At 47.1% G+C, this 25,779-nt stretch overlaps 1 protein-coding gene across 1 annotated transcript in view; it reads left to right on the top strand.

The window, feature by feature from the left end:
* Window positions 1-14,065: 14,065 nt before the first annotated feature.
* gus (splA/ryanodine receptor domain and SOCS box containing gustavus) overlaps window positions 14,066-25,779 on the top strand; it is a 194,972-nt gene continuing 183,258 nt past the window's right edge. Inside the window, exon 1 of the mRNA XM_045726771.2 lies at window positions 14,066-14,200. Coding sequence (XP_045582727.2) covers window positions 14,190-14,200 — 11 coding nt within the window. The 5' untranslated portion in view covers window positions 14,066-14,189. The remainder of the gene's footprint in view (window positions 14,201-25,779) is intronic.

Below are 25,779 nucleotides of genomic sequence, written 5' to 3'. Positions count from 1 at the left end.
TTGATACCTGGTTGATACCTGGTTGATACCTGGTTGATACCTGGTTGATGGGGTTCTGGGAGTTCTTCTACTCCCCAAGCCCGGCCCGAGGCTAGGCTCGACTTGTGAGAGTTTGGTCCACCAGGCTGTCGCTTGGAGCGGCCCGCAGGCCCACATACCCACCACAGCCCGGCTGATCCGGAACTTCTCTTAGAAAACCGTCCAGTTTTCTCTTGAAGATGTCCACGGTTGTTCCGGCAATATTTCTTATGCTTGCTGGGAGGACGTTGAACAACCGCGGACCTCTGATGTTTATACAGTGCTCTCTGATTGTGCCTATGGCACCTCTGCTCTTCACAGGTTCAATCTTGCATTTTCTTACATATCGTTCAAATGGAGGTGATTGGTTGTGGATGGAGGTGGAATTGACGTGATGAGGGCGGGGGGGGATAGAGCTGGAAGGATAGCAAGAACTGGAGAGGGGGAGGAGGGAGAGACACTGACAGACAAACTTGGAGAGGGATAGGTTGTCTGGGATAACTGCATTGAACCAGCGATCAGAGTAAATGACGTCCTCTTCTATCCCTTCCTCGGCTACCTTGTCATAGGTTGATGATGCCCCGGGTTTTGTTTCCACAGATGCCAACACGAGAGGGACTCCACAGGAAGTCCCTCTCTTGTATCATCCTTCCCTGGCTCGATAACATTGTCACCACTCTCTTGATTTCAGCTGCTATCTCTCTGTTTTCTGCCTGACTTCCTTTCTGAGACTTTAAAGTGCCGTTGTTGGGTCTGTGGAGAAGTGCAGACGAGTGCTGCCCTTGTGCTCCGTGCTAGATATCTTATGGTATTAAGATATCTTATGGTATTGAGATATCTTATGGTATTAAGATATCTTATGGCATTGAGATATCTTATGGTATTAAGATATCTTATGGCATTGAGATATCTTATGGTATTAATATGGCAGAAGGGGATGGGTCGGTAATGGAGGCTGTGGTGATAGGAGGGGAGAGAGAGAGAGAGAGAGGGGGAGGGGGGGGGCAGGAACGGAGGGGGGGAGGGGGGGGGAGGAACGGAGGGGGGAGGGGGGGCAGGAACGGAACAGGACGGAATGAGGGTCACCTTAATCTTTTAAACTCTGATTCCTTTCTTTTAGTTAATTTCTTTTACCTGGAAGCTCATCCAATTCTCCCCCCTGTACTGTCTTTGCTCTACCTTGCCTCATAGTTATCCGCCCTCGTCACTTCCTCCCCGTCACTTCTTTTCTTCCCTTTTCTCCTTCTATACTCTTAACTGAACATTTCCCCTCCACAGTTTTCATAAGCGCGGTTCCCCTACCCTGGTCCCCTCGTCTTTGGTTCCGTCTTCCCGGCCCTGTCAGCCCTCCCCGGCCCTGTCAGCCCTCCCCGGCTTTGCTTATCCAAGCTAACACTGTCGCCCCTCAACTCGCAAGTTAATTTTTGTTTAATTTTGCCCCGAGGGGCGAGTTTATTGGGCAGCGTCACTCATCCTGTGAGTGGACACACCGCCATAGTGACAGTATTGGGCAGCGTCACTCATCTTGTGAGTGGACACACCGCCATAGTGACAGTATTGGGCAGCGTCACTCATCTTGTGAGTGGACACACCGCCATAGTGACAGTATTGGGCAGCGCCACTCATCCTGTGAGTGGACACACCGCCATAGTGACAGTATTGGGCAGCGTCACTCATCTTGTGAGTGGACACACCGCCATAGTGACAGTATTGGGCAGCGTCACTCATCTTGTGAGTGGACACACCGCCATAGCAGCATGTATAACACTCCCGAAAAGGAAGAAACCCCGTTTCAGCTCACAGCATCCACATAAGACAGCTTGCTCCAATGGGTGGAGGCTGTCCACCAGCTGGGACAGCCAGCTGGTGGACAGATGCCACCAGCTGGCTGTCCCCACCAGATGTCAGATGCCACCCATAGCCAGGTTCTCGATGTGAACCTAAGATGACAGCTGATATACCCACCATGCTTAAACCAACATGCCATCTCCTGCCCCACATCTGTGACATCCCCTCTGGCCCTCCTTAACTGCTTCTTGTGCCTTAGCTTTCAAGACCAACTTCTGGCTATAGTTTCTGGTCATGCCAGAGTCAATGGAGTTACCACTAGCTTCTCATAATTGGCAGAAGCTCTTAGATGACTCGGTATATACTGGCATCCCAGTATTGTCTCTATTTTACCACGCCTGCTTCCATACTGGGGCCGTGCATACACTCACCCATAAACGCTTCTGCTGGCCTCGTGCTTTGAGAGCATCTAACTCTATTATTGCTGTTAGTTTTGGTGACAACAGTGGGTGGGGCTGACTCGTCCCTTCCTCGACTTGTCGCACCTGGTACTTTCTGCACCTGTTGTTCATGCCACGCTTGTAGAGAGTAGCCATCTCTCTCTCGTCCCTTCCTCGACTTGTCGCACCTGGTACTTTCTGCACCTGTTGTTCATGCCACGCTTGTAGAGAGTAGCCATCTCTCTCTCGTCCCTTCCTCGACTTGTCGCACCTGGTACTTTCTGCACCTGTTGTTCATGCCACGCTTGTAGAGAATAGCCATCTCTCTCTCTCTCCATTATAACCCAACTGTTTGGACTGGTTGACTGGGTGACCACAGGGGAGAAGTAATGGGGTGGGGGTAGAGGGGGGGGGGGTGTGACAAGGGGGTGGGTGTGACCAGACGGTGGGAAATAAAGAGTGGGGGGGATGGGGCGCTGCAGGGACCGTCGGGTATTCACCAGCCACAACAGGACAATGGAACAGCCTCCGACGGCGTGATTGTTAAGACACATACATTTGCGTTTCTTGTGGGAACGTCGTTCATTAGTGGTGGGAGGGGGGGGGGAGTAGTTCATCTCTCCCAGGCCTTACTTTTGTCTTGTCGTCCCCCCCCTCCCCCCCCCAGCCGTCCCGGTAGTCTACGCTGCCTCAGATGGCCCTAAAGATGGAGGCCTGGTCGACGACCGGGCCGCGGGGACGCTGAGCCCCGGAAGCACCTCAAGGTAAGATGTGGACCGAGGCGCGGATAAAATATATATATGAAGGTAAACTGGATAGCGTGATAGTTTATTGAGGGTAAAATAATGGTCTCACGAGGAGAGGTGCACTAAACTGGCTTGTTCTGTCTCCAGCCCCGACAGCCAGGGGTCCGTATACCCGGAGGCACTATAATGAGTAACTCTGGCTGCTATAGGCGAGTGTGTACACGTGTACACAAGTATAAGGGCGAGTGTGTGTACATGTACACAAGTAAGGATAAGGGACGTGTGCTGGTAATTAATCCAGCCTGGTGTGGGCGTAGACCCAGCCTGATGTGGGGGTAGATCCAGCCTGATGTGGGCGTAGACCCAGCCTGGTGTGGGCGTAGACCCAGCCTGATGTGGGGGTAGATCCAGCCTGATGTGGGCGTAGACCCAGCCTGGTGTGGGCGTAGACCCAGCCTGATGTGGGCGTAGACCCAGCCTGATGTGGGCGTAGACCCAGCCTGATGTGGGCGTAGACCCAGCCTGGTGTGGGCGTAGACCCAGCCTGATGTGGGCGTAGACCCAGCCTGGTGTGGGCGTAGACCCAGCCTGATGTGGGCGTAGACCCAGCCTGATGTGGGCGTAGACCCAGCCTGGTGTGGGCGTAGATCCAGCCTGGTGTTGTTCAACATTCACAAACTTGTAAGCTAGAAGGCGAGGTGGGTGGATCACGTCCCAGTGTGATCAGCTGCTTCATGTACTGAGGTTTCTTCACTATTGGTCGGCTCTCTCCACGACAAAATATTTCCAACCCGGCCGGGGAAGGTCTGTGTCTGGCCGCTGGAGGAGTCGATAGTCCGTGACATTTCTTTACCTTGGAGGAGTCGGGGGGTTCAGTAGGACCATAATAACACTATCGATCCATCGGTGAGGTCTACAGGCTTCGGGGGCCACATTAACCAAGTAGTTACGCAAGCACTTACGAACCTGTACATCTTTCCTCAATTTTTGACAGCTTTGGTTACATTTATTAAACAGTTTACAAGCAAGAAAACTTCCCAATCAACTGTTGTTATTGTTATAAACAGCCTCCTGGTGCCTCGGAGCTCATTAACTGTTTAATAATTGTAAACAAAGCCGCCGAAGATCGATAAAAGATGTACAGGTTCGTAAGTGCTTGCATAACTGCTTCGTGAATATGGCCCCAGGTTCGTAAGTGCTTGCGTAGCGGCTTCGTGAACATGGCCCCAGGTTCGTAAGTGCTTGCGTAGCGGCTTCGTGAATATGGCCCCAGGTTCGTAAGTGCTTGCGTAGCGGCTTCGTGAATATGGCCCCAGGTTCGTAAGTGCTTGCGTAGCGGCTTCGTGAATATGGCCCCAGGTTCGTAAGTGCTTGCGTAGCGGCTTCGTGAATATGGCCCCAGGTTCGTAAGTGCTTGCGTAGCGGCTTCGTGAATATGGCCCCAGGTTCGTAAGTGCTTGCGTAACTGCTTCGTGAATATGACCCCAGGTTCGTAAGTGCTTGCGTAACTGCTTCGTGAATATGGCCCCAGGTTCGTAAGTGCTTGCATAACTGCTTCGTGAATATGGCCCCAGGTTCGTAAGTGCTTGCGTAGCGGCTTAGTGAATATGGCCCCAGGTTCGTAAGTGCTTGCGTAGCGGCTTCGTGAATATGGCCCCAGGTTCGTAAGTGCTTGCGTAGCGGCTTCGTGAATATGGCCCCAGGTTCGTAAGTGCTTGCGTAGCGGCTTCGTGAATATGGCCCCAGGTTCGTAAGTGCTTGCGTAGCGGCTTCGTGAATATGGCCCCAGGTTCGTAAGTGCTTGCGTAGCGGCTTCGTGAATATGGCCCCAGGCATTGTATTCCGGACGTAGAGAACATTCTAGATCTTTAACACAAGTGACCGCACTCTCAGCGTGTTGAATATTTATCCACTGTCAGCTTTCTGTCTATATACTGGAAATATAAAAGTTTCTCCTGGCTTTCTGGCAGCTGATACGACTGGCTTGCTAGATGAGTCCTGGCTAAATACCAAGTGGGATTTTGGCTCTGTTATGGATGGGTAGAGTGGATAGGTGGGGGGGGGATGGGTCGGGAGTACCAGTGGGTATGCAGATGGTTAGGGTGGGAGTGGTTGGGAGCGGTGGTTGAGAATGTGCTGCAACATACATGTTCCTTACACCGACCTCTCCCTCACCCAAATGTCACCCCTCCTGCACCTCTTCCCTCTCGTCCTCCTCCTCCTCCGCTTCGCCCTCTTTGGTAAGTCTTTTCTCCTATGTTCCCTTCCTGTCTTTGATCCTCTTCTCTTCCTTGAAACTCTTCACCCGTCTCCTGCTCCTGTATCTTATTTCTTGCTTCACTATAGGTGAAGGTGGCGATGGCAATATTTCATAAGAAATATTGCCGGAACAACCGTGGACATCTTCAAGAGGAAACTAGATTTATTCCTCCAAGAAGTGCCGGACCAACCGGGCTGTGGTGGGTATGTGGGCCTGCGGGCAAGCTCCAAGCAACAGCCTGGTGGACCAAACTCTCACAAGTCAAGCCTGGCCTCGGGCCGGGCTTGGGGAGTAGAAGAACTCTCAGAACCCCATCAATCAGGTATCAACCAGGTATCAACCAGGTGCTCTTCATACTCGTTTTGTGCATTGTATTTTTGGGCTTCCATGCTGGTGCTGCATACTCCGGCACTAGTCTGATGTATGAAGCTTTTACCGACCCGGCGTGCTGTCTATCCTGCCTTCTTGTCCTCCTCTTCCTGTCCTCGCTCGACTTCTTTCTACCATTTCCCTCATCCGTAAATACTGACACAAAAATACAGTTGTTCATTGATGTCATTTATGTATACCAGGGATAGAATGGGTCTTATCGTTGACTCGCCTAGTTGTGCTTGAGGGGGTTGAGCTCTGGCTCTTTGGTCCCGCCTCTCAACTGTCAATCAACAGGTGTACAGGTTCCTGAGCCTACTGGGCTCTATCATATCTACACTTGAAGCTGTGTATGGAGTCAGCCTCCACCACATTATTGTGGGACTCGACTGTGGACATTTACCAGGTTCCAGCCACTTGTTAAGGATTTCCCCACACAGAACTCGACGAGTCTGCAGAAGCCTGTTTGTGGGTCAGTCACGTGGTCCTGACTGTGTATGTAAACTGTTAAGACCTGACGGGACGTTTGTGTGTGACCAGTTGATGTGTTACAGTTATGCAGAGCCACGTAGCCAGACACCGACAGACTAAGACTGCTAGACAGACTGACCCGTCAGTGTCTAGCTGCCAAAGGATAAAAATCAACCTGGCCTGAAGGAAAGTGCCTGGGCTAATAAAGCAACTTTCCTCCCGGCCTTCGTCAAAGTGTTCAAATTACACAAGTTATTCCTCCAACTTTGGCACAACGTAAAAAAAATACAACAAAAAATGAAAATGGCTTCCCGCCATAACCAGTATTTTTGTCTGGTGTTTTTAATCATAAGTCTGATGGTGTTTGTTGGTTTATATGAGAGATGAACTGCAATTTTACCTGGTTGATACCTGGTTGATATCCTGAGTTAGGATATCAACCTAATAGTTGTATCAAGGTATCAAGTTGGTTGATATCCTAAGTTAGACAATAAAATAATTAGCTCTTTATTTTGCCCAATTTACTTCGTGTTTTGAATTCGTTCCATTATATGTTTAATAATTATAATAAAAAAGTTGGCTGCGCTGGTTGATCGCCAGCTCCTGGGCTCTGTCTTTTAACAAAAGACTCTATCTTTTAACCATGCTTTACTTAGTCTGATTTTAACTACCACTGCCTGTGACGGGAGCCTCGTCCCGAGAGCTAACATTTGCCCTCGTGTCCGCTGCAACTCTGCTGATCTAGCACTGCCTGCAGGAAGTTGTCCAACTCGTGATGGGTTGCTCTCTCACCATACCTGCCGCCTCAAGTCTACATGTTGCCGATATCACCAGGGGCGTATGCAAGGTTAGCCAACTAAACTGTCTTGGTGAATCTGAAGACAAGTTCAGGACCTTGTTAAGCACAGATGTGAGAGCAGTCCTGGAATATACAGCACCAGCGTGGAGGTGGTGGTGTCTCGTTAAACAGGGTACACAGGGGTACACAAGGGTACAAAAGGGTACACAAACATACTATTTAGCACGGGGGGTTCCCGTACAAGGGGGAAAACATGTGGAAACAGTGTCCGAATGAACCACAGAATTATATGAATGTGTCGGTACACAAAGTGGTGGTGGAGGCAGGCTCCGTACACAGCTGTTAAGGTAGATATCGCAGCCAGGAGACTCGGGACCCCAGAGCTGAAGCTCATCCCCAGCACATGGTAGCAGTAGGCGAGCACAACCAGGCGGGTCCCGCAGAGTGACCGGTACGTTATCAGCTTTAAAACGCTTTTTAGATGAAGTTCACCGATGAACTTTCCTCTGAAGAGCTGCTCAGGCTGGCCTCTGTCCCTGGAGGCTTGGCTGGGAAATGACCGTTCATTTTTCTGCACGCCTTGAGCCTCGGAACATGAATTTATTCGTATTTTAAAGTTAGATGATTAGATTTTGTCTCTGTAACGAGAGGATGAGCCGTTAGTGCACCCCTATGACAGAAAGTTTACAGTTGTACTATATAGTTGAGAGGGGAATTAACCTTATTTTTGGTGTCCCTGTGACTGACAGACAAGCCTTTTGTTGTGTCTGTTATAGAAAGGTGAGCCAATTGTTGTGTGACTCACGAGAATATAGTTTTTGTGGGGCCTCTGTGAGGTGGAGGACCTCTGTTGGGCCTCTGTGAGGTGGAGGACCTCTGTTGGGCCTCTGTGAGGTGGAGGACCTCTGTTGGGCCTCTGTGAGGTGGAGGACCTCTGTTGGGCCTCTGTGAGGTGGAGGACCTCTGTTGGGCCTCTGTGAGGTGGAGGACCTCTGTTGGGCCTCTGTGAGGTGGAGGACCTCTGTTGGGCCTCTGTGAGGTGGAGGACCTCTGTTGGGCCTCTGTGAGGTGGAGGACCTCTGTTGGGCCTCTGTGAGGTGGAGGACCTCTGTTGGGCCTCTGTGAGGTGGAGGACCTCTGTTGGGCCTCTGTGAGGAGGTGGACCTCTGTTGTGTCCCCTTGTGATGCTCGTGGTAACGGGGAGCTGTAACGCTTGTGGTAACGGAACGTGACGTTATTATGGTGTCAAGTGTGATGGGTAACCTGTATCAGCTGAATATTATAATGTAACAATTATCCCTAAGTGTTGAGAGGCTTCACCACAGCTGGGGACGAAGTGTCTGGGCTCTGTGGACCTTTTTTGTTACCTGCGCTTCACATGTTACCGGACTACCTGCCCCATACGTCTGATGACGCCGGCCGGTCTTTTATATGGACTCCTACCTCAGCTTATTAGGATTTCTCAAGTTATTTTAGTGTTGTGGGTGGAGCAGGAGGAGCGGGGTGGAGCTGGAGGAGCGTGGTGTGGGTGGAGGTGTATTCCGTGTGTGAGCGAGCTACCAGGTGTGGAGGTGGGCAGCTGAGTCCACTCACACATTACCTGTCCACGACATGTATGGCTGGAGTTCCTCAGGCGTTTCAGTTTATAGTGTGGTCAATATTAGGTTAGTGTTGGAGGGAGGAGATGGTGGTGGTGGTGGCGTGTTGGTTGGTGGCGGTGATATTGTTCAATAATTTAGAGTCGGGAGGAGAGTCCGGGTGAGGAGAAGGCGTATGTAGCAGTGAGAGAGCTGTCTGCACTCTTGCCTGTCTTGGGTATTATCCTCCGGTCTTCCCGCCCACCTGTAAGAGTCCTCGCTACCTGTGACGCCGTCGGCAACATTGTCTTAACGCGGCAGTCATTATTACCGTGGGATACGTCATAAGATCCAAATGTAGTGGAATTCGTGTGTGTTCGTTCGTTAGCAAGCTGAGACGTCGTTACTGCAACGTTTGTCATTACTGTGGACGGTGTTTGTGCGTGATGAAATAGTTCCACCATGTGGAGGGGAGTGGAGACCTTGGGTAAAGAGCAGCCGGGAGGCATCACTCGTGGCTCACGGTACTGGCCAGGATTGTGTGTGTTAAGCTGGGGAATTTGTGGTGTAAGAGCAGTGGTGCTCTCAACCGTTTGTTCCCCACCCTCCCCCCACACCTCAAAAACACTCCAACATTGTTATTTTCACTGAGGTGCCGTGTTGACGCTGTAGGGCTGTGTTGGAGTGGTATTTACCTGATAGACATAACTGGCGTGTTGCAGACTAGTTTCATCTACTTGGCCCGGTTTTTCAACCTGTTCTTCACTTTCCTGTATGTATCTGTTATTCAGACTATGGATAAAGGTGGCCACGACTATTTGTCCTACCAGTTAAGTTCTCTTGTTGACTCGAGAATCAGCAGCAACAGCAGCAGTGGGAAGGTCAGCAGGAGCTAGGTCAGCAGCAGTGGGAAGGTCAGCACGAGGTGTCGCAGCATTAGTAGGAGAGACTGGCCGAGTAGGTGATTGTGATGAATTAGTGAGGGTGACTTGGGTACCTGACGGAGCTCACCTGTTCCCCTTGCATAGTATAAGACCAGACAAGAGCTACACTGATACACAGCCCAATACGCCTTTCCTCGCCTCAATACCATGCCTCTCGCGTTCCGCCCCGGGACGGCTGTGTCTATACATACTCTCTTGACCACACCACACACTAGAAGGTGAAGGGACGACGTTGTTTCGGTCCGTCCTGGACCATTCTCAAGTCGATTGAGAATCAAGTCGATCATTCGGCTTGAGGAATGGTCCAGGACGGACCGAAACGTCGTCGTCCCTTCACCTTCTAGTGTGTGGTCTGATCAACATACTTTAGCCACGTTATTGTGACTCATCGCCTGTATACAGATTCTCACTTCACAGGTGTGAATGATGTGTCGCTTCTCTTGTGCCTTGCTCTAATATCGTCCATATGTTTGGTAGTCGCTCCGGCACCAAATTATTCCATGAAGGTTACAGGACCATTTGTGGTAGACTTAGGGGTCTTCTTTATGCTGTGGCTTTCGTCTTGTTAGCCAGGGCGTCGTGCTGTGGTTAACAATCTCAAGATTGAAGATGCCAGAAAGAGACGAATTGTGAGCGGAGGTCACGGGTAGTGATGATAGTGATGCCATACTCGGCTGGAAACAATCCTTTCACAAAGAATGGAAGAGAGAGAAATGAATGATAAATAATTTCTGTGGCTCTGTATACACGAGGATATTATTGGTGAATAAACACAGCATTAATGTAATGTTAAATTCACATTTCTGCTCGAGTTGCCAACGTAGAAAGTAACGCTGGGGAGGACAAGTCCTGAGGCCCAACACGACCTTAGGGCTTGGTAGTCTTTCTCTTATCCACTCGTAGCAAGACAGTCTTTGAAACCCAACACACTCGACATGCTCTTCTTGGAGTTGTTGCAGCACAAAGTTCCTTCATCACGTTGGTAGTGTTCCAAGTGAGCGAGCGAGATGCTGAGGAGATAGGTAAAGGCGGGCAGGCAGGCAGGCAGGCAGGCAGGCAGGCAGGCAGGCAGGCAGGCAGGCAGACAGGCAGGCAGACAGGCAGGCGGGCAGGCGGGCAGACAGGCAGGCAGGCAGGCAGGCAGGCAGGCAGGCAGGCAGGCAGGCAGACAGGCAGGCAGGCAGGCGGGCAGGCGGGCAGGCGGGCAGACAGGCAGGCAGGCAGGCGGGCAGGCGGGCAGGCAGGCAGGCAGGCGGGCAGGCGGGCAGGCGGGCAGGCGGGCGGGCAGGCGGGCAGGCGGGCAGGCAGGCAGGCAGGCAGGCAGGCAGGCAGGCAGGCAGGCAGGCAGGCGGGCGGGCGGGCGGGCAGGCAGGCAGGCAGGCAGGCAGGCAGGCAGGCAGGCAGGCAGGCAGGCACACACGGAGCAAGTAATTGTGGTGAGCCGTGAAGCCATATAGTTTGCAAGTTGACATAATTTTAGACCAAACCCCATCCCACACCCGTCCTACATCAGGTGTGGGTTGTGGGGTCGGGTCCGGATTGACGTCTTCAGTGTCCCACCACTTCTATTGCCGCCTGAAGTGCTGACAAAGATTATTTTACCTCTGGTTAAAATAGAACATTAAGTTTACACGTGTTGCAGTAATATAGTATTTCTCACAGGAGTTTGTGAAGTGTTTAGTGGTCAAGAAATTTGAACTGAAGAATTGTCGTGTACGTCTCAGAGAGTTGAAACAATAGGAAAGGAACTTAGTTGATTATGAGCGGAACGACGTTGTGTGGTAGTGGAGCAGTGAGGTCCTGGCGGGGGCTGCCACCCCCACCTTGTTCCTGAGGCTCCCCTGGACCGTCCTCACCAGCCTCGTCTTCCCCCTCACCTCACTCCTCAACCCGTGTCCTCCTATCCTTAGAGGACATCAGGCGTTGTTGTCCGGAGGAACCTTCCTCACCTGTCACCGTCACCTTGCACTCACTAGCTGTCACACGTCACTGCTGAGCGCTGGTTGTGGAGAGTTGTAGACGGTTGTCCACAACCACACAAACCAATCACTGGAAGTAGTTTGGGGTGAACCATCATACAAGAGGTGGTTGTCAGTGGAGCACGGGGAGGACGACGTGGGCTTGCTTCAGGACAGCGGGTACACACACACACACAGGTTGTGGAAGCCAAGAGAAGGGGCGGTCAGTCAGTTGTGGAAGCTCAGAGAAGAGGCGTCAGTCAGTTGTGGAAGCTCAGAGAAGAGGCGTCAGTCAGTTGTGAGAGCCAAGAGCAGAGGCGTCAGTCAGTTGTGGAAGCCAAGAGCAGAGGCGTCAGTCAGTTGTGGAAGCCAAGAGCAGAGGCGTCAGTCAGTTGTGGAAGCCAAGAGCAGAGGCGTCAGTCAGTTGTGGAAGCAGAGAGCAGAGGCATCAGTCACATCAATGATTGTCGCCACAGCGTGTAGTCTGTAAGAGGATGGCAGCGCATTGTATACACCTTTATTACACAGCCTTCACAATAATCCATCACCCTTGTTGCTTTATTTGTGTGACTCTGTGTTAATTCTTGGTTAATGCTTGAGTGTAGCCTAATTATTTGGTAATGTCTTATTTTCATTTAAGACAATTTTATTTACTTAAAAGATTTGCCCTGTTTAATTTATTCACTTAACAGTTTATTTTGATGTAATAACCAATTTTACCTAGTTTTTTCGCACTTTTTTATACCCATTTTATTCCAGTTAGTTTTGTGCACTTATTTCCCTCAAACTGTTTGGATGTAATTTAGAACCTATTTTACAAAGTTATTTTGGTGTAATATAATTATTCTTTAGCAAATGTTTTTTCAGTACTACAATATATGACTTAATTTAGCTTTTCAAAGACATATATTTCTCGATAATTTTTACGTTTTGTTTTAAATCCTGCAATCGCAGTCAAAAACCATAAAATACATAATTAAATCCTGAGGATTTTTTTTATTTTGGGTTTAATAAATGAACTTTGTCTTTGCAGCTGGTGAGTAGAAGTAGAAGTAGAAGTCTTGGTGTGGGATCACTCGAAGGTAACTGGTCTGTCCTCCAATGTTTCTTGTAACTAGGATTGCATTACAAATACAAATATATATTCATTTATAAATAAACATTTATTTATTTATTTATTCAGGTAAAGTACATACAAGGTGATGTATAAAAAGCTGATGGGTTTATAGATAGAGCTAGTACATACAATGCCTAAAGCCACTATTACGCAAAGCGTTTCGGGCATTACGTTATTCTGTGTGTTATTAGGTACGTTTGCAAGTACGAGGGAAATGTTGGTATTTTTTCTTTATAGTATGAGACAGGTTTGCCGCCACCACCGGAATTTAAGAGTTATCCAAGAAATGACTTGTAGAAAACGAGCAAATGTTCCGTTTTCCTTGATGTGTTGAGTGTTTAAGGCTAACTAGTGAATTCTGGGGATTAACGCCCGAATATATAACCAGTAGATATGTTTTGGTAGATTGTTAAGCGGGTGTAGATACAGGCAATAAAAGAAACATTTTCCTCCCGACAGGTATGCTCACACCAACTTAATATGGTGTGTAAGCGTGTGGGAGGTTTTGTTACGCGTAGAGATTGATTGATTGATTTATTTATGTATACACAAGAAAGTACATTGGGTTTGAGAGAATACATAGCATAGTATTTACAATCTTGTAAAGCCACTAGTACGCGCAGCGTTTCGGGCAGAACCACATCAAGTTATTGATCAACTTATTGATCTCAATTCTTGCGATTAAGAGTATATTAAATAACACGATCTGTGTTAGCAATATTACTGTTGTTAGCTTTGTTTTTAATCTCAAAGAATCGGTGGTATTTCAGAATATTGGTACTGGAGTGGTACGATAATATATATATACAGGACCATTAATAAATTAAATTTGTCTTAAAGATAGATATTAGATTGTCTATCTATCTATAACAATGTAAAATGAGATTGTTACGATACTGATTTTGGCTTTGTATTGTTCCTGTAGTCATGCAGGTAATTATGAAGCCAACTTTGTGTAGCCGTACACGGGAGACATCTCCCGTCACGCAGGGTGCAGTCGCACCTCCACAGATCAGTATCATCTATTGATACTGGAAATGGCTCAAAAGGGCCACCACTTATGGGCTATTCATGCCCGTGCCACCTTTTGGGTGGCTTAATCTTCTCTCTCTCTCTGTATCCGTTGTGGTGCAAGTCAGGTGTTGGTGCGCAAAGTTGCTCCTTATAGTGACTTATAGTCGACATTGTCTTAAATGTTGCGCTGATCTGCTTCTTAATATAGCAGTGTTGCATAATGCAAGTATTTTAACTTTATAAATGAATGTCGGAGTTGCGTGTTTTAAAATTGTCTTATCCCTGCCTTTGTATTTTGTACACAAGTTTCGTTCATTGCTTTTAACTATTTGCAAATTGCATATCTTGATTTTAGCGCCTATGGAGGAAACAACCAATCAGAATAGTGCGGAGGACGTTTTGAAACACAAATTGTATACAGTACTTCCTACAAAGTTCCCAGGACGGTGAGAGAGACGGATTTTGGTTGGCTGGTAGACTCCAGCTAGCACGTTGATTGGTCGTCGTTGGCTCGCGGGTGAACTAGAGGACCAATGAGCTGGCGGAACTCATCACTTTGTTTATCGGTCGTTCGAAGTGATGTGTATGTATGGACTAGTGAGGTCGTGGTTGGTTGCTCTATTCCTAACATTAGTGCACCTGTATGTAAAAACGTGGATTTTAACCCTTACTGCTCCCTTCCCTCCACATGGAGAACAGGTAAGTGGGTGGGTGAGAGGGTGGAGGTGGTGTGTGCGAGGCTGCGAGGCACTGTTGTGGGAACGGACGGAATATTTTGAGGTTGGAGGAGAGGCAGGCAAGGTAAGCCGTGGCGGGAATCCACAGGGGCCTGCCTACCTCTGATTTCCATGCCTTATTCTCCCTGTTAGGCGATCTGTCCGTCGTATCCAAGCTCAAATCCCAGGACTCTCGCGCATGGCCGTCCCAGGGAGTGTGTATAGTCGTCGTGAGAAGAGTTTGTTTCAAGGCAAAAGTGATGTAAAGTTGACGTGTCCTTGAGAGTGGTGGTAGAAGAGAGGTTTTCGACCCTCCTCTCTCCTCTCTCTCGTCTCTCTCTCTACGCTCACGTGTCTGGGTATTCATGCTCTTGGAATTGTGCCAGGGAGTGTGTGTCATGACCCACGTGTCCGGCCTGCTTCCTCTGTAGCACAGCTTAAGCACCGTGAATGTGACAACCTAGGAAATACCAAGGTTGTGTGTGTGTTAGTGTGTGGATGACGGGAGCTCGCTAAGTTTACCCTCCGCAAAGTTGGCGGCCACTGGCAGGTCTGGCGGTAGTCTTGCTGGCTGGCTGGTCGTCTAGGCTGCTGCTGGCTGGCTGGCTGGCTATCTTACAAGCCACTATATACACTGACAGCTGTCTGGGGAGGGGGGAGGGGCGGTGTCTCGCTCTACCCTATATTCTGTACACGGAATGACCTTCTATGTATGTGCATGACAAGTGATACTTATGGCTCAGGTCGTGTGCAAAATGGCAAGTGATGAACGGTCACATAGTTCGGGTGTGATGATGCGATGTGTGTGTAGGGGACACATAGCAAGAGGTGAGTAGTGTGGGCGGGCTGACCGCCGGGTACATGTACCTAGCTCTCATTTGTTGCCAGCGGGCAGGTGTTGGTGTGGACCCACCACTACCATCACCACCAGTAGTGTAGGATGTAGACAGGTGTAGGAAGAGACCCACCACCGCCACCCAGGCAGGTGTAGGAAGGGGACCACCACCCAGGTAGGTGTAAGGGGGAACCACCACCCAGGTAGGTGTAAGGGGGAACCCACCACCTACCCACCCAGGCAGGTGTAGGGAGGTTGGTGTCACAAAGATGAAGGGGGGGTGGGGGTAGATATCCATATATGCTGAAATACATGTGAAGAAACTCGCTCGCACACAGACAGGATGAACAACCCAGCGGGTTTCTTCCTATTGAGGAGTCTTGTACTTACTGCTATGACAGTGTGTCCACTCACAGGATGAGTGGCGCTGCCCAATACTGTCACTATGACAGTGTGTCCACTCACAGGATGAGTGGCGCTGCCCAATAAACTCGCCCCTCGAGGGCAAAACATAATATTCACAGCGCCCTGACAAGACCGATCAAGATTAGCTTAGCTGCCAACCCCCACACATCGTATCAGCAAAGTGGCCTGCTGTCATAACTCGCCATATGCTCCCCATTTCCAAACTTGCCCCATCACCTCTCCATCACCTGTACCCCCATCCCCCCTCCATCACCTGTACCCCCATTCCCCCTCCATCAGCTGTACCCCCATCCCCCCTCCACCAGCTGTACCCCCATCCCCCCTCCATCAGCTGTACCCCCATCCCCCCTCCATCACCTGTACCCCCATTCCCCCTCCATCAGCTGTACCCCCATCCCCCCTCCACCAGCTGTACCCCCATCCCCCCTCCATCAGCTGTACCCCCATCCCCCCTCCATCAGCTGTACCCCCATCCCCCCTCCATCACCTGTACCCCCCCCCCCCCCACAAAAAACAGCTGGGATAGTTGGGGAAAACACACCTTTGTGAGCGTGTACTTGGAAAGCAGAGTCAGAGAGGAGGCTACCTTGGGGTAATTGCGAAGATCAACGTCCCCGCGGCCCGGTCTCTGGCCTGGTTGGCAGTCTGGTCAAGCAAGCTGTCAGAGGCGGTTTCAGGTTGTAGGAATGTAACTAGTCGGGTCCCACAAGGTTCGGTCCTGGGACCGCTGGTGTTCCTAAACGACCTATCCGAGTGAGCTCAGACATGCCCATGTTTGCTGATTTTTTTATTTATTTACATATACAAGAGTTGTTACATTCTTGTACAACTCGCGTAGCGTTTCGGGCAAGTCCTTAATCCTATGTTCCCTGGAATACGACCCCCGCGAAGAATCGTTTTTACAACCAAGTGCCCATTTTTCTGTCGAGTTAAACACAGGCTACAGTTAAGGATTTGCTCCCAGTAAATCCTCCCCGGCCAGGATACAAACCCAGGACAAAGCGCTCGCGGAACGCCAGGCGAGCGTCTCACCACTACGCCACGGAGACTGATGACGCAAAGCTGATGATTGTAAAAACAGGTGAGAGACTGCCGGAAATTACAGCACCTTGACAAACTTTATAAGTGGGCAAATAAGTGGTTATTGGATTTCAAATCGCAACAAGTGTAAGCTAATGGAGAAGGGAAAGGGAGAAAGGAGACAAGGAGGCATCTACACCAAAGTGGAAGGCAACCACAGGAATTGGAAAGCCAGAGAGAGATTTGGGAGTGGATGTAATTCCAAGACAAAGATGACACACAGGCAGGATGACATCCGCAGCATACGGGACGCTGGCAACCATTACAACAGTTTGTTAAGCCTAAATCAGGACTTCTTCAAGACAATCTCCACAACATTTGTTACACCAATACAGGAATGTTCAGCACCGCTCTGTAATCCGCACCTCGTGCAGCAAAAAAATTGAGAAATTACCAATGTTGCATGAAGATTGATGCTAGAGCTAAGAGGGTTAAGCTATAAGGATGGATTAATGTAAATCTCACACCCAGAGGGTAGAACAAACTTGGAGATATACGATCCCAATATAATTAGTTCATTTTGTCCCAAACAGATTGAATTAACAAAGAGTTAGTTGCTGGCTCTTCCCAGGATGGAACCCCATGGCCAAGTCCTGAGTACCTACTTCCTGCTACAGGTGCATCAGATGTAAGGAAACGGGCCCAAACACTTCTGTCCCGCCCGGGGACTGAATCTGTTTGTGGCAAGATTCAACAAAGATTTCGACTGTCATAAAGGCTACCGTACAAGACATAATGGGTACAAGAAGGGCAGGAGACGGGGCATACAGCACTACAACTATCACGTAGTTAGTGTTAGGCCGCCATTGTCATCACTATCACCACCAGTATCACTATCATCGTTATCAATAGCATTATCATTATCAGTATTAGTATCATTATCAATATTACTATTATAATATTAGTATTATCAATATTAGTATTATAATATTAGTATTATAATATTAGTATTATCAATATTAGTATCATTGTCAGTATCAGTATCACTATCCATATCATTATCAATATTAGTATCATTATCAATATCACTATCAATATTATTATGAATGTTAGTATAATTATCAATATTAATATCAATATTAGTATCATTCTCAACATTAGTATCATTATCAATATTAATATCAATATTAGTATCATTCTCAATATTAGTATCATTCTCAACATTAGTATCATTATCAACATTAGTATCATTATCAACATTAGTATCATTATCAATATTAATATCAATATTAGTATCATTCTCAACATTAGTATCATTCTCAACATTAATATCATTATCAATATCATTATTATCAGTATCATTATGAGTAACATCAGTGTACCTAGAGAGAGTTGTGGGAGTTGTTCTACTGGCCGCGCCCGGCTCTGGGAGGGGCCACTATGACCCGCGCGCCGCGCCCGGCTCTGGGAGGGGCCACTATGACCCGCGCGCCCACACATTCACGGTATTCTTCACTAACTTGGACAAAGTGACTTTCCGGGTGCTAAATATAGCGAAGGTGAGACCCACTCTTGAATATGCATCTCCAGCATGGAACTTTAACCCGACAAAGAGACAAGAAACTACAAAAGGTCCAGATGCAACGAGGCTCGTTTCTGAGCTTTGAGAAGAGAGGGAACTGGACCTTATCACACAGAAGGAAAGGAGAGATAGCATGCTTCCCCCCCCCCCTCCATAACATTCAAGAAACTATGGGAAAATGACAAAATATACTAAGCAGCGCTGTTCAAAGCTAGAAACAAAAAAGCGATGGAAACTAGAGACTTCGAGATACCAGAAAGATTTTTTTCAATGTTAGAGAGGTCTATAAATGTAATAGGTTAGATGTAAAGCAGTTGAATCTAATTAGATTCTGAACTTTAATTGTAAATATGGAAAAAAAGCGTGAGAAATGAGTGGATGCATTAATCCAAGAACATTGGGGCAGGCGGTACTAGGAATTTAGCGAGCCTGCAAGCACTGTGGGTGTTTAAGGGTGGGTAGGGGTAAGGGTACTCAACCCCACTCTGCGAGCCCCCCCCCCCCCCCCCCCACACACACACACACACACACACACACACACACACACACACACACACACACACACCACACACACACCACACACACACACACACACCACACACACACACACACACACACACACACACACACACACACACACACACACACACACACACACACTCACCACACACACACACACACACACACTCACCACACACACTCACTCACCACACACACACACACACCACACACACACACACACACACACACACACACACACACACACACACACACACACACACACACACCACACACACACACACACACACACACACACACACACACACACACACACACACACACCACACACACACACCACACACACACACCACACACACACACACCACACACACACACACACACACACACACACACACACACTCACCACACACACACACACACACTCACTCACTCGTGTCTACAGAGTACTCTGCATTACTTCCTCCCCCTTCCCTGCTGCCAGTGCCTTTACTCAGGTGCTGAGCTTCCACTTGTGTACTCCCTTCTCCTGCTCCCACACCCACTAAACAACCTGTCTTCATCCATCTTGTTGAATCATGTAATTATCTTCTATATTCTCTACTCTCACACACAGTATAAGACACTGTGTTTCATTGTCTGTCTCCTCTCGTGTATGTGCTAGGAGGGGTACCCGGCTGCACCCGGGGTTCTCTCTCTCCATTCTCTCCCCTCTACCAGTCTCATCTCTCTCAATGTCCGCCCTCTGCTCTCCTTTCTCCTCCCCTCTTCAGACATTCCCCTCTTCCAACGTCCCCTCTCTTCCTCCTTTTTTCCCCTCTCAAAAAAACTGGCTCATTGTTTTCCACTTAAGAAATCTATTGACTCGGCCAGCCACTTTTCACCGATTAGTTGTTGGAGATGGTGTCCCCCCCCCCCCCCCACACAATAGTGAGGGGCTCACTATAAAGCCGACTTTCCCCCCCCCCCCCCAAACCTGCTAGTAGGCCCGACCCTCTCCTAGCAGGATCGACCCCGACCTGCCAATGTCCGTCCTGTACCACAGACCATTTACTCTGCAAAGTTGAGTGCGACTAGCCCCAAGCATCTGGCCTCCTACTTGGGGCAGACAAAAACAATAGAGTTAATCTAAACTTTATGTCCTTTGAGAAAATAAAATATTTGAAAATAAGAGGCGAATTCAGATTTGTATTAAAGTTGTTATTCAGATTGTATCCCTGGAAATAATTTGTTGTTGTTCCTTAATGGTGTAACCTGGTGTTAGGATAGAAGGTAGTTTGGCAACACCCAGCAGGTGGTAAGCGCTTTACATTAAATTAAAAAAATACCGCATTTGACCTTTGCGGTGTAAAAATATGGCCAAGTATTAAACACCAGAGTAAAAATAATTAAAAAACACTAAATAAGTACTTCAATACTCAAAACTTGGCTTTTACACTCATATGATATTACAAAAAAAAAACATGAAACTTACTGTTGACCAGACCACACACTAGAAGGTGAAGGGACGACGACGTTTCGGTCCGTCCTGGACCATTCACAATCGACTTGAGAATGGTCCAGGACGGAGCGAAACGTGGTCGTCCCTTCACCTTCTAGTGTGTGGTCTGGTCAACATACTTCAGCCACGTTATTGTGACTCATCGCCTTGCATGAAAGTTACTCTTAATGACTGTTCACAAAGTATTTATAAACGCGAACAAGCATAAAGCTACTTAAGAAATGATGTTACCCCGAGACCAAGACCTTTGAAGCACAGGTAATGGTGTCTTCACCCTGTGATCACCTGGAGAAGCTGATAAAGATTAAGCCACCCAAGAGGTGGCACGGGCATGAATAGTCCGTATTGGAGACAGTGGTGAAACGACGCTGATCAAGGTTTACGGGCTCACCATAGCCGGTGCTACATGGACACCTCGTTCTGAGTAGCTAAATCTGAAACGACAACAAACAGCTGATCAAGGGTATTATATCCGTCCTGGTGTCGACGGCTGGGGTCACTATATGCCGGCAGCCGTAACTACCGGATGCAGCGCAGTGGGTGGAGGGTGTCTCACTCGGTCAGGTACGTATGTGCAAAATATATTTACACTTGTGTACATAATGTTTTATTAAGGGAAAGTACATACATTGATGCAGAGTTAGAAACATTCTGATTGATAAATAATTGGAATAATTAAACCTAATAATTGAGAGGATGTTAAACAGTTTCACCACGACGAAGGTGGTGGGGAAGAAGCATGTTATGATGTTATGTAGCATTATTGTGTGACGCCTCGTTAATATATATATATCTGTCGACTTGAGAATGGTCCAGGACGGACCGAAACGTCGTCGTCCCTTCACCTTCTAGTGTGTGGTCTGGTCAACATATATCTGTCGAGTTTTCTTTTTATCATTCGATAAGGAAAACATTTCTGTCAACTCCCCAGCCACTTGGACTGGACGGTAGAGCGACGGTCTCGCTTCCTGCAGGTCGGCATTCAATCCCCGATCGTCCAAAGGGCTAGGCACCATTCCTTCCCCCCGCCCCCTGGCCCATCCCAAATCCTTATCCTGACCCTTTCCCAGTGTTATAAAAGTCGTAATGGCTTGGCGCTTTCACCATGATAATTAAAATTAATTCTATCACAACTTAGTCGCCTTTATGTTGAGCATTGTGTGAAAATGTCGCCAGAATCGTCTGGAAATTAAGGAAGAAGCTCATAGATTTGCAGGCGATGAGTCACAATAACGTGGCTAAAGTATGTTGACCAGACCACACACTAGAAGGTGAAGGGACGACGACGTTTCGCTCCGTCCTGGTCCATTCTCAAGTCGATTGTGCACAAAAGCACACAACATTGTTTTCAGATTTAACTTTTCCCGTTGAGATAGTGGTGACTAAAACATTGGAGTGAGTCGTCGTCCTCGTATATATAACACTGCGTGTCCTCATTATTGCTTTTACAGCTTCTGATGCCATTTTTCTATAAGCCAACATATATAAAAGCAACGCTGGTAACTGTTGTGTTGGTGACCTCTTACAAGTTGACTTTCCCCTTCCCCCCCCCTGACCCCTTCCAAGTGCTATATAGTCGTAATGGCTTGGCGCTTTCCTCATCATAATTCCCTTCCCCTCCCTACAAGTAAAACTCAGTATTGCTAAAGAGCTTAGCAATACTTCCACGCTCTTTGCTATACAAAAGGCCACAATGCAAAAGAGATTTTGTATGAGAGCGAGAGCTCAGCCGTGGTGCTGTTTCTACCAGTAAACAAAGACATGTTGCCACGTTTCTTCCTGTTCATTGATTAAAATTATATTCAGAGAATTATCTTTATTCATTACCCCGATATTCCATATTCATCAGGCCAATTTGCGTGTAAGATAAGTTCCAGCTCATGCGCTATGGAAAAAATGAAAATATAAAAACGGAAACCACGTACAAAGCTCAGGCAAATCATAACATAGAACGATAAGGCAATGTAAAGGATCTGGGTGTACTCATGTCGGAAGACCTTACCTTTTAAAGAACACAATAAAGTAGCCGTATCAAATATCAGGTAGCCGTAGGTATCAGGTAGCCGTATCATAACCAGGTATCAACCAGCCGTCACAACTGCAAGAAAAATGACAGGTTGGATAACAAGAACTTTTCAAACTAGAGATGCTATTCCGATGATGATATTCTTCAAGACGCTAGTGCTCTCTTAGAGTGGAGTACTGCTGCACAATGACAGCCCCTTTCAAAGCTGGAGAAATTGCTGACCTGGAGAGCGTGCAGAGATCCTTTACTGCTAAAATCCACTCAGTAAAACATCTAGACTATTGGGACCGACTAAAGAGCCTAAATCTGCACTCGCTTGAGCGCAGGCGGGAGAGATACACAATAATTTACACGTGGAAAATAGTAGAGGGGCTGGTCCCAAACCTGCACACAGAAATAACATCACATGAGACCAGAAGACATGGCAGGATGTGCAGAATACTCCCGTTGAAAAGCAGAGGTGCAACAGGTACTCTGAGAGAGGAGGTCCGAGACTGTTCAAGACGCTTCCACTACACATAAGGGACATAACTGGCAGACCCCTCACAGTGTTCAAGAGAAAACTGGATAAGTACCTCCAAAGAATACCAGATCAGCCAGGCTGTGATTCGTACGTCAGGCTGAGAGCAGCCGCGTCCAACAGCCTGGTTGACCAGTCCAGCAACGAGGAGGCCTGGTCGAGGACCGGGCCGCGGGGACGCCAAGCTCGGGAAGCACCTCAAGGTAAAGGTACCAATATGTAGTAATGGAGCACCAATGTGCCACTTGTACAATTTTTATAGTATGGAAAAAATTATAATGCTAAAAACCCAAGCTTAAACATTCCTAAGGCCTGATATAGCACTTATATGTACTATATTAGGCCTCAGATAGCGTGTATTAGGCCTAGAATGGTTTGGTTATGTTAGGTAGAGGTTGGTTGATTGGAATGGGGGGGGGGGGGGAGGATGTTGGAGTTTTATTTTTGCGTTATTGAAATAACGTTACAAATTCAGCCTACTATAAAAAGTATCGACTATGTTATTTATACCTCGGACTCTATAGGTTAGGTGTACGATAGGGGGGAGGGTGTAGGGTGTACGAGAGGGAAGGAGGCAGGGTGTAGGGTGTACGAGAGGGAAGGAGGGAGGGTGTAGGGTGTATGAGAAGTGGGGGGGGGGAGGCAAGATAGACAAGTCTTTGTGTGACTGTGGCACCTGTGTCACACCTGGTGGCCGGACCCCCCGCCACCTCCCCCATCCCCACTATCAGTATCACATTTGGCTCAACAAGCCCAACTATACACCCAGTTCAAGGGTGTATAGGCTCGTATTTGGTATATTCATCTTTTTCTTAGCTCATTTTTTATTTGTCACATTTTCAACTTGTATATTTACAGAATATCAATATATTATGTAGCTAGGGGTAAACGATACGGGGTAATCTTGGGCATGGTATTTTATCAAATCACCTCATTCATTACCAACCGAGTGCCGGCGGGGGGATGGAAATAGCCTCGGCTACCATCCTCTTTTGTCAGGTCGTGTTGGGCGAGCGGTTAAGGGATCCTGTACGCCAGCAAAGTGCTCCTGGCAGTATGGGTTCGAATCACTTCTAGGGTGTGAGTTTTCAGTTATATATATATATATATATATATATATATATATATATATATATATATATATATATATATATATATATATATATATGCGAACAAGCCTGAATGGTCCCCAGGACAATATGCAACTGAAAACTCACACCCCAGAAGTGACTCGAACCCATACTCCCAGGAGCAACGCAACTGGTATGTACAAGACGCCTTAATCCACTTGACCATCACGACCGGACAAAATGAGGTGATAGCCGAGGCTATTTGAACCACCCCACCGCCGGCACTCGGATAGTAATCTTGGGCATAGCATTTTACCAAATCACCTCATTCTTTGGGGCACACGTGAGGAACACAAATGCGAACAAGCCTGAATGGTCCCCAGGACAATATGCAACTGAAAACTCACACCCCAGAAGTGACTCGAACCCATACTCCCAGGAGCAACGCAACTGGTATGTACAAGACGCCTTAATCCACTTGACCATCACGACCGGACAAAATGAGGTGATAGCCGTGGCTATTTGAACCACCCCACCGCCGGCACTCGGATAGTAATCTTGGGCATAGCATTTTACCAAATCACCTCATTCTTTGGGGCACACGTTATATATATATATATATATATATATATATATATATATATATATATATATATATATATATATATATATATATATATATATATATATATCGACCACACTGTTCATTCCTCTAACCCATTTCCACCAAGACAATTTCAATATGACATTGTTTACCAGTCTCAAGTTGCATTTAACAGTATAACAATATACAAAGTGAGGTGAAAGTTTGGGTCCGTCCTGGACCCTTAGTAACGTGAGGCGCCAGGGAAAGTGAGGTGTTTTGCTCACTTTGTAAGAAAACCCTTTTCCTACCACCCCCACTCCCCCTTTTTTAACCTTTTCTCTAGTCTAATTCTAACCCTCGTCATATTTTACCTTTCACTCTTGCCTTCATCCCATTTTTCCCTTTCATCTTACTCTTTACCGTCTCCTCACTTCACACCTCTTACCTTATTTCTTTGCCTCTACCTTCCTTTCTAAATTACGGGATATTCATGCCCGTGCTACCTCTTTGAGTGGCTGAATCTTCACCAGTCGATCAATCTTGACTTCTACCACAGGACTTGATGTGTGGTAAAGACCGAGACGACGTTTCGGTCCAGCACTGACCGAAACGTCGTCGTTCCTTCATCTTGTGATGTGTGGTCTGGTCATCATATCATCATAAGTCATGATATTGTGACTCATCGTCTGCTTAAACATTTATGTTTTCTATATAACTTAGGTTAACATTTCTATATTCTGTATAGCCTAGGTTAAACATTTCTATATTCTGTATAGCCTAGGTTAAACATTTCTATATTCTGTATAGCCTAGGTTAAACATTTCTATATTCTGTATAGCCTAGGTTAAACATTTCTATATTCTGTATAGCCTAGGTTAAACATTTCTATATTCTGTATAGCCTAGGTTAAACATTTCTATATTCTGTATAGCCTAGGTTAAACATTTCTATATTCTGTATAGCCTAGGTTAAACATTTCTATATTCTGTATAGCCTAGGTTAAACATTTCTATATTCTGTATAGCCTAGGTTAAACATTTCTATTTTCTATATAGCTTAGATTAAACATTTCTATTTTCTAATATAGTTTAGGTCAAATATTTCTAATCTATATAACTTAGGTTAACATTTCTATTTTCTATATAGCTTAGGTTAAACATTTATATTTTCTATATAACTTAGGCTAAACATTGCTATTACATGGTTAGATTAGGTTAGCACTTTGTACTTCGTGGGAAATCAAGAGTTGATTTCTGTGTCGACATATCTTCCTCAATATGTGACTCTGGTAGTTTTGTTGGGCTTTAGTGCTTGGGCTCCATGCTTTGCATGGTTCTCGGGCGATTTAATAACACTTCTCTATTCATTTTCCGTTGTTCTGCCCCTTGTTTTCTGTACCACACACTGTTTATATATTTATGTTGTGTAGTCTGTTATGATTGGTGTTTGTGGTGGTGTGGTAGCATGGTTTGTATAG

This window comes from Procambarus clarkii, chromosome 88 (genome assembly GCF_040958095.1).
Source record: "Procambarus clarkii isolate CNS0578487 chromosome 88, FALCON_Pclarkii_2.0, whole genome shotgun sequence".
Lineage (NCBI taxonomy): Eukaryota > Metazoa > Arthropoda > Malacostraca > Decapoda > Cambaridae > Procambarus > Procambarus clarkii.
The sequence above is the reverse complement of the archived record's forward strand: the minus strand, read 5'-3'. Positions and strand labels throughout refer to the sequence as shown.